This window comes from Nesoenas mayeri (assembly GCF_963082525.1).
Source record: "Nesoenas mayeri genome assembly, chromosome: 1".
NCBI lineage: Eukaryota > Metazoa > Chordata > Aves > Columbiformes > Columbidae > Nesoenas > Nesoenas mayeri.
Genome location: NC_137541.1, coordinates 42,679,850 through 42,689,282, shown reverse-complemented (window position 1 = coordinate 42,689,282; position 9,433 = coordinate 42,679,850). Strand labels below are relative to the sequence as shown.

The window sequence follows — 9,433 nt, the reverse complement described above, 5'->3', positions numbered from 1 at the left end:
AGACTGCAGAGGGAATCTAGAAACCTTACTTAGGTTCTTGATGGAACAGAAAACCCCAGCTTCACCGAAATGAATCCCACCTGGGTGCTGGGAGCATTCTCAGAGGATCCAGCTTCCCCAGGGCACCAAACCTGACAAAGACGGAGGAATCGTCATCAAAGATGAAACAGAAAACTCGCAATCTGATGCAAGCTGGCTACTGCTATATCCTGTGCTCCCCCATACCTGTTTGGTCCCATGTGGTGACTGTGTGGTGACAACCATTTCTCTGGAAAACGGTTTGCAGATTCTTGCTGCTTTCAATGATCAACAGAAACAGCCTTAACCTGTATGGCCATATACAATGTGACTGCACATGGTGCTGGTTGCCAGTGCCGTGTAATAACGTTGTTGCTGTAACATAAGCTTGTGTTTCCTGCATGGAGATTTATACTTAGATATGTTGGAGGAAAAATAAATAAAATGTACAGTGTAGTATTTCTCGGGGTGATTGCCATAATGAGTGGCAGGCAGTTGTAGGTGGCTTGTTTTATCAGTAAGGGATACATATACATATAAAAGGGATATATATATACACACACACACATATATATATATATATTTTTTTTTTTTTTTTTCTGCTTTGGAAGTGAATGAAGCCTGAATAGATCAATTGTGTGAGCATTAGGGATCCTTAAGGAGGAAACACTATGGTATAAATAGTTTGCTGTTATTAGCAGGTTGGAGTGTCTCTGTTGAAGACTGTGGTTGTTATGTCTTTGGGAGAAAAAATAATTTGCACATTTAAGTATGCCTGATTCCCCCGTACCATCAGAGATGACTGTTGCCAGCCATCTCAGCTCTGGTAGCTTCTTCATCCTTCACAACCCTGACTGTATCTGTAAGCTCACTTAGAGCCAGCCTATGCTCCAGGGGATCTAGCAGACAAACCAAACCCATAGTCTTACTCATCAGACCTCTTGAATGTATGTGTGCTGTGGCACACGTGGGAAAGTGAGTTGTTAGTCTACATCTCCTCGTCTCTGTATCCTGTACTGAAGCTGCCAGGCTGCTGCTGGGCAGATGCACCGCACACTGGAGGGGTGGTTTGGCTGGGAACAGGACACACAGATCATGAACAAGGTCCACAAGCCACACCAGTAAAGCCAAAACCTGCTGTGCCATTTAGCCTTGAGCTGCTCCATCTTGCACGTGAAACCTTTTCTTTTGGTGCTACAGTTGGGATCCTCAAATGGAAAAAGTGAAACGAGAAGCATAAATGGGGACCCCTCAATAATTTTACTGGCTCTGTGTCAGCATCTGTATCTTTTTGCTTCACCTTTAAAGACCTGTTAGGATGCTGGCAAGTGCCAGACATTTATATTTGCTTTAGATCCATTAAAAAAATACTATTAGCACAGATTTCCTACAAAAATACCAGTTTTCAGTTCGCTTTTTGTTCCCTACCTTAAAGATGGAGAACATTGCTCATCTCTGTTGCCATCCTGCACGCCCAGCCTGCTGTCATGTCTGTGTGTCCCCATCTCATATTTGGCTCGCAAGCTCCCAGAGTAGATCTGGGCACGACTTCACAGCTCCTGGCGTGAGGAGGCTCCAGCCCCCAGTGGAGGCTCATTCCTCACCCTGGCACGTCCTATAGCGCAGGACGCACAGACAGCTGTGGGAGGGATGCTGATCAGGGGGCAGCTGTGTCTGCTGTTGCTGAGGCTTATGGGCAGTTTTCAGAATCTGTTTATGTCCCTATTTCAAGCTCAGGCTCCTAAATGTCCTTTAAAATTCCCCCTTCGGTGTGTTTGTTATATATTTATATAATATCCTTTTATTTATCTCAGGCAGACATTTCCAAATTTTCAAAGGAAGCAGGTAGGGCTTAGGCTGCAGGGACACCGCTCCTCCCAGCTGCATGTGGCCACTTGAGGCTTGATTACAGCTTTGGCTTTGCACGGCAGTGACGCAGCTTCAGTTTATTTGCTACTTAATGAAAATAAATGAATATTAGAGGATCCTCGAGTGTAAAACCGAGCACTTGAGGGCTGTTGTGGACTGCCTGGAGAACAGCCAGCTACCTGTCAATGTATTTCCCTTTGTGCTGCTGCTGAGTCCTGAGTGCAGCAGGACTCACCCATTTCAAACAGGTGTGGGCTCACCCTGCTTGCAGCTTGGCAGGGAGGCAGGCAGCTAGTGAGGAAGTCCAGGCAGATGCTCCTGGTGTTCTGTCCAAGCAGACCCAGTCATGGTTATTTGCTTGCACCTAGGTGCACTGTCTCTAGAATGGCTCAGCAGCAGCTCATTTTCATGCCTTTCCCACAAGAAGACATGAGCTGGGCAGCAGGACTGCCCTATGTGATGCTCAATATATTGTAAAGCGAGGGGCTGCAAATACTTACTCCTCTAGGTATGTATGTATGTATGTCTCTTGTACTAGTAAAGGAAAATGATTTAACCTTGGATTCTCTGCAAAGTCTGTACATGTATTTCAACCAGCACATGTCCCAAAACCCAGACTGCCCAGGGGATGGACATGCTTGACATTGTGGAATGAGAGGGAGAGGAGGAGGAGGAGAGAGGGCCAGTGTTGCTTATAGCCTCAAAGCAATGGTAGCCTGTATACATGAAGCACACTAGGAAGGCCAGGAAAAAGCAGGGCTGCACCCCTGGAGAACACAGCAGGGCTCAAACCCAAACAGGATCTGCAATTAGGACCCCCAGCCCCACTTCCAAATACAGCAGCCTGGCAAACATCAGCTTGGGAGTGCTACCACAGCCAGAGCTGCAGGGACAGCAGGTGCTCTGGAGGAATTATTCTCCCCCGTACTTCAGTACTGGTCTTCACATGTGTTTGCCTGAATACAGCTGCATGTACCATGCTCTTGTACACCAAGGCAGTGCTGGGCTTGAGCCCAGCCCTCTTGGATTCAACCTAAAAGCCTGGCTGCTGAAGAGTGACAGATATCTGGGCATGCCAGCTTTAGTTTAGATTTTGAAATAAACCTTTTAGCCTTTCTGTTTGTGACAGCTGTTAGCATGACCTCAGCATAACCACTGCCAGAACACCATTTGGCTAAGTCTGCAGAGAGCCTCTAATGATAGCTCAGAGGGATGAAGGATTTTATTCATCTTCACATCGTTTTTAATTTCTGAGACACTATCTGAGCAGTACTACTCACCAAAGAATGAGATGTGGCAGAAAAGCACAGGGCTGCTTACTCAGCTTTCCTCACTTTGCAAAAGTAAATAATCCAAAGTGTATTACTGTGCCTGCTCTTCTCTGGACAATTCGGGAGTGGGTGGCCACTGCTGTTGTATTCAAAAAGAGATGGAAGAGCCTCATCTCACTTTCTGTGAGGAAACCACCCTCTCCTTGTCAGCCCAAATTAAAAAAATATTACAGGAAAAATAATCGCTGCCAGGATGCAGGGGCATTGTGATTTTTGCAGGTTGCAGTTCAAGATCTGCATCCTATGGGGGTGCACAGGCTGTTGCTGATGTGACATCTCTGCAGCTCTCCCACAGCTTCTGCTAGGCAAGGTCACCTAACTGTATGTGTCTCAGTTTACTTGGGAAGTGAGATTAAACATTAAAAAGCAATAGACAAGAGTATTTCTTAAGATTTTATAAATATCTAAACCCTGGAACTTACTCAACTGATGTCAAGAAGCACTGATGAGGGAATGGGAAGCCAACAGTAACAAACCACTTTAACACAGTGTCTCCACACTGCTCAGAGAAGTGCTTCACTGAAAGAGATGCAGTCTCCTCAAGTGCCTGGTGTACCCAGCAATGCTCGGCGAAATGTTAGCAAACAGAGATACTGCTTAGAAATCTTCATCATCGAAGGTCTCAGTGCACCTCAGCATCACAGTCTCATAATCAAACTGAAGATCTTCTTCCTGAAAGCCCCCCCACAACAAAACCAAGCAGAGTTAAAAACAGCAGAAGTTGATTGTGTTTCAAATATACAGTTAGTTCGTCAAGTGCTGGCATGTGTCAGCTAGTGCACCATGAACTCTCCTTCTTCTCTGAATCAGCAACCAGCACTTGTCAAGTGCCTGATGAAGAACGGCTCAAATTTTCAACCAATTTATTTCTAAAATCACAGGACTCTGGCCTGTGTCTATTTACATAGTTTAGACAGGTTTTACTGACTGTGGTAGCAGGTGGGTCACATAACAGGCTCTGACAACATGAGAGCTTCCCTGAGCCATTAACTTCTGCTGACTTCAGGCTTTGCTGCTCTTTTAGAAACAGAAGGAAATGGTCTTCTCTTTGGCCAACTTACAGAGAACAAGTGGCTCTTGAGAAATCAAAGTCTAGGAGATTAAAGTGTTTGTGTCTGCAGTCCATCTAGTCCACTTTCTGCATTGATGCAAGTCTCTTTAGTGTAAGACTGTTTTTAAAAATAGGTGCTATTTAAAAAATGTATAGCTTAAGGGGCATTAAATCCCATTTGCTTGTTAAGTGACTCATCTAAAATCCATAATTTTGAAAGAAAGCCTGCCTTTGAAGTTGCAAATGTGCTCAGTGCTAATTAGAAAAAAAACCACTGGCTTTCACTTAGATACTGAAAAAACCTTTGGACCTCAGTCTAAATTAATTCTTTACTGCCTTTGCTGCTAAGCATCTCATATGATGTGACCTGAAGACAATAGCTCTTGGAAAACTACAAGATTTCTGGGCATGAGATTAATTAAGAAATAGTTCTCTACCATGTAGCTTCTATGCTCCTGTCCTCATTTTTGGGTCACTGTCCTTTTAAGAGCCCTCCCTTTCCTGCCCAAATGATTTTCTCCCTCCTCTTGTGTGGGTCTTTCTTAAGTGTTTTATACCAGTGGGGTGCATGCCCTTGGCAGCCTTGAGAGCCAGGGCAGCGGCTCAAGAGGAGCTGCGCTCGGTGGATCTGCGACTACGAAATGGTGAAATACGTGATACACAATCTCACAATAGTTCTTTGTACGTGGACACTTAACCAGAAATGGCATAACAAAGGCCAGCATGTAATGACCAGCAATGAAACGCGTCACCTCATCAGATTAAAGGGAAGGAGACCATCTGCTGCCTTTCTTATTTCAGTCAGGTGCACATCGCATGCCTCGCTTTGGCACCTGCTACCCACCTCTCTGTCTTCTACAAGGTGTGTGCACAGGCACCAGGACATCACTGTATCCTTGGGACAATTTATCCCAGCACTGCCAAAACTCCTGAGCTACTGTGGTACCGGCACACGTATCACATCCAGGGAAGGGGAATGGTCTGCTGGGGTTCAGTCACAGCCATAGGGTCAGCAGGAGGGGCTCCTTTCCCTCTCAACTTCAGGAGTCCCTGATGCTCTTAGTAGCCCAATTTCTTGAGTAAGGTGTGTAGCCTATACTGAGCTCTCTGCTGCTGTCTGAGTTGGTGTGTTGATTCAAGCTAGCTGAAACATCTCCTAGCCCCGCTCTGCAACCACTTCCATAACCACTTCAATCTGTTTGCTTTGAGATGGACCTGAATTTCAGCTCTCAAACAAAACAGTTCTAGTTAGTTGTAATTTTTTTGGCCTCTTGGCAGGATTCTCTAGATGTGCTGTACTGCAGTTATCTAAATCAAAACAGATTGTGACCTTCACATTATCAGTACTCTCTAGCTTGGGTGATTTCTGCTCCAACTCCCTTTTTATTGTCTTATTGCAGACAACTCAAAGTTCTTGCATAAAAGAAGCGCGTGCAGCCTTTTATTTTATTTTGGATTCACAGAGCTCATTCAACTGCCAGTTTTCAGTACTTCAGCTTCTTTTGCTGCCTGTCTTCCCATCATTCCCATTCTCCTAGTCTTATTTCAAATGTCCTTCTTTAAAGCTTGAAAGAGACGCTGCCTCTCCTCATACCACCTTATCTGGGAGCTGTGAGATGGACTGTGACGGGCTCACAGGTAACAATGCAGCACCATGCAGAAGGACAAAATGGGACCACCCAATGCTGCCAGGCATGATGTTCAAAAAAGAAACTCTAAACCAGAAAATACCCTATCTTGCCTAAAGCTTTCATTCATTTTCTAGGAGTGCTCAGCTTATGATCATTTATATAAACACAGGCAGAGCTCCGCTCTTATGAAGAGCATAGTTATTCACAGACCAAAGAGCTGTGTACATTAGTGCCTGGTCTCTGACAACAGCCAGGAATGGATGTTTAGACCTCAAACGCAAGAATTTTGTGTGTAGTGTGCTCTGTTCCACAATATAAGCTCCTACATTACAGCACACTCTGCTGTGAGCACCTTCTGAGCTGAGAACTGTATCTGGACATTCAGATTTTAGTAACTGTCAATGGATTGATGCCCCAAGAGTTAAATCTGGTAATCTGCATGCACAAGTATTTTTTAAATATGTTTGTTCATTTAATTGTTTTCTAGTTCTTCTGGTGTTAGACAAAATGAATAATCATTCTGTGTACCAAATCCACACCATTTGGGATCAAAATTCTCTCATGGTACACCTTGGTCTTTTTTTTCAGAAGAGTCCTACTCTATTAGCTCCTGTTCAGTGCCTTTTGCTGTGCCTGCTGCCAATGCTCTGCACCTTCTCTAGTGCTACAGTGTCCTTGAGATGGGGGGAACCAAATGGCACGCAGCAGTCACCATGTGATAGATTCAGCCAGTGATGCAACACTAGTTTCTGCTTTGTTTTCTGTCCCAATTACCCCTCGTCACAAACACACTTATTTCCTTCCAAGGAGCATCTGCTCAAGTAACAGAGACTGTGTAGCAGCTAGGTGATAGAAAATAGCAAAACAGTGGCTACTGTAGTGGTACAATTGTCTCTGAGCCCAAACAATCATGCTCTGGCTGAGGGATATCTCCCTTTTGGTCCTCCACCCACATGCAAGCTCTGAGCCACTTCCTTGGCAGGAGGGCAAGAAGGGGAGGAAGAACACAGCAAACACGACGACTTCTGCGTTAGCAAACTGGTAACAGTAGGCTGAGGTTAAGAGGCAGCCCAGTAGCTGTTTATCAGCTTTTTAAAGGATAGGAATGCTCTAGTCACAGGGCTTCCCAGTGGAGGGAACCTCAGGGTAGGGAACCTGGCACCCCGACAAGCAAATGGTGGCTCTACTGAGCTCTGAATGAAGCAGCTGGGGGTTAATGGAGAACTGCAAAGTGAGCTTTGTCTGCTCAGATGAGATCACTCAAGCTTTTCTACAAGGGACTTTCATAATAACAATTAAAACTAAAAAAACAAAACCATACCCAACCAACAATAACAACAAAATCAAACAAACAACTCACGCCATTTGCCATTTTGAATAATATCCTAGGCAATAATAAACCCTCAGACTTTGCCTCTTACAAAGGGAATCCTACTGACTTTTTCGAATGACACATCTGAAATGCTGAACCCCAAGGTGTTATTTGTAATGACTCTGGACGATACAATCAGAAACATGGAAAGCAGAAATCCCTTTCTGACAATGACAGAAATAAATTGCTCCTTCTATAAGTAATCCGTTGGCAACGCTTACCTGGCAAAACTGTGTATTAGCAAAGAAGAGGCTTTTCAGGAAGTTGGTGATCTGCACATAGAGTCTGTGGTGATCCTCTGGATTTTCTGAAGTGCTGCTTGCAAATGCTGAACTGAAAATGCAACAGATACAATATTTAATGTCCTGTTCCTTCATTCTCCTCCTATTTACTTTCTCTCCTCCACATTTTATTTATAAAATAAAAAAAAACACTCCAATTTTTTTCAGTGTTATTCAGATATTAAGGATAATAGCCAAGAAAGACAGAGAGGACCGGAGGTAGACATATTCACAAGATATTGTCTAACAAATGCAAGGAAGATACGTAAGAACAGAGAAGAGCAATACAAGAGACCAGTATCACAATAAAGAGATTCACTGATACGTGACAGCTGTAGTAACACTGTTTTGGGTAAGTATATATCCATTACAACAGAGAGCAACAATGGTTATTTGATAGTATACTTGGTAAGGTTGTTCAGAGGAACAGCTTTGACTTCTTTGGTAGTTTTTGAGTGAATGCAGTAACATGTGGTCATGAAATGACATATTAGCTGCCACTGGCAGGTTTGTACTCGGGTAACTTTGGCAAAAAGCTAAGATATCCATTCCAGACCTAACCCCTATATTCTGCCTGGGATTTTACAAAGTTCTGCCTCTGTCCAGATGTTGCCTCTGTCCAGAGTTACAAGGCACAGAGTGACAGGGAAGGAAAGGAACAGGATAAATGTTGACCACTGAAATACTAATCTAATCTGGGACCTAAAACAACTGCAAAGATTATAGCAATACATTGTAGTATTAAGGAATACTTAATCTCATTTTGAAAGCAAACAGCAATTATGACCTAGTAAATGTTATTTAATGGATACATATTTGTTAAGCTTTATTATGTATTCAAGTATATTCTGATAAATAGCCAAAATAACCTTATTTCCATTCATTCTGCTCTGGAATAGTGGTGAAAGAGAGGAAGAGATTCACACTAAAGAGCTCTCTAAATATGGAAAAAGTAAGTAGAAAACAGGATTAAAAAAAACAGATTAAACCCACTATTTGCAAAGAGAAACAATCCTAATGAAGATTAAGTAGCAAGAATGCATAAAAGATGAGTCATAATGTGATTTTCCTCTTGAGAAAAGCAATGCTTTTCTTTCTTTGGTCTACTGGGAAAAATCAAAGGCAGCGTCAGCTTTGTATCTGACATGTTCTCTTTTAGGTACTCATCTGACCTGCAGAGGAAAGAGATGTTATTATTTAACAGGTCTTGTGGTTCTTTGATGTTACTGTTCAGGTCAAACACACTTTAGCTTGATCACCTCCTTGTGATTGAATTAGAGTACTTGAAAAAGGTAAAGGAGACAATGTTAAAAAAATGATAATTTTTGTCTCATTAAATGAGAGTACAGTTTATGATTAGCTAACCAGGGGTATACCTTTTGGTCCTCATAGACCTAGTTAGTGAGAAAGAGAAAAGGGAAACATTACAAATACTGTAATTTGAAAAGATGGAAAGCTATGCAGAGTGGTGAATAAAATCAGAAGGACCCCAGTTATCCTGAAGTGATGGGGTGCTCTTTAAAAGTGATTCTCACTGATTCTGTCATAAATGCCTATTAACCATTTCACTTTTGGACCTTAAGAGACAGTATTATTGTGAGCATGACTGCTAGAGGCTGCTATTCTCCTCATTTACTAAAAATTCGGCACAGAAAAGGAAGCTGGGCTACTGCCTTACTCCACAGCAAACTTGCTGGGGAATATTGACAAGGGTCTGTTAACTTACTTTGTCTAGCAAAAGGGGTGAGTTTATAGTTTACCTCTGGCTAGACATTCCCTGAGTCTCACTTCTGTCAAGGAAACCAGCAGCAACATCAAGCGCATCTTCAAACATCACCTATCGGACAAAACACTTCAGATGTCAACATATCCAGCCATCT

At 43.1% G+C, this 9,433-nt stretch overlaps 1 protein-coding gene across 1 annotated transcript in view; it reads right to left on the bottom strand.

The window, feature by feature from the left end:
• Positions 1-3,815: 3,815 nt before the first annotated feature.
• Positions 3,816-9,433, bottom strand: part of STRA8 (stimulated by retinoic acid 8) — a gene marked incomplete at both ends in the record, with an annotated part of 14,724 nt that continues 9,106 nt past the window's right edge. Inside the window, 3 exons of the mRNA XM_080363657.1 lie at positions 3,816-3,890; positions 7,494-7,605; positions 9,314-9,390. Of these exons, the coding sequence (XP_080219783.1) occupies positions 3,816-3,890; positions 7,494-7,605; positions 9,314-9,390 (264 nt within the window). The remainder of the gene's footprint in view (positions 3,891-7,493; positions 7,606-9,313; positions 9,391-9,433) is intronic.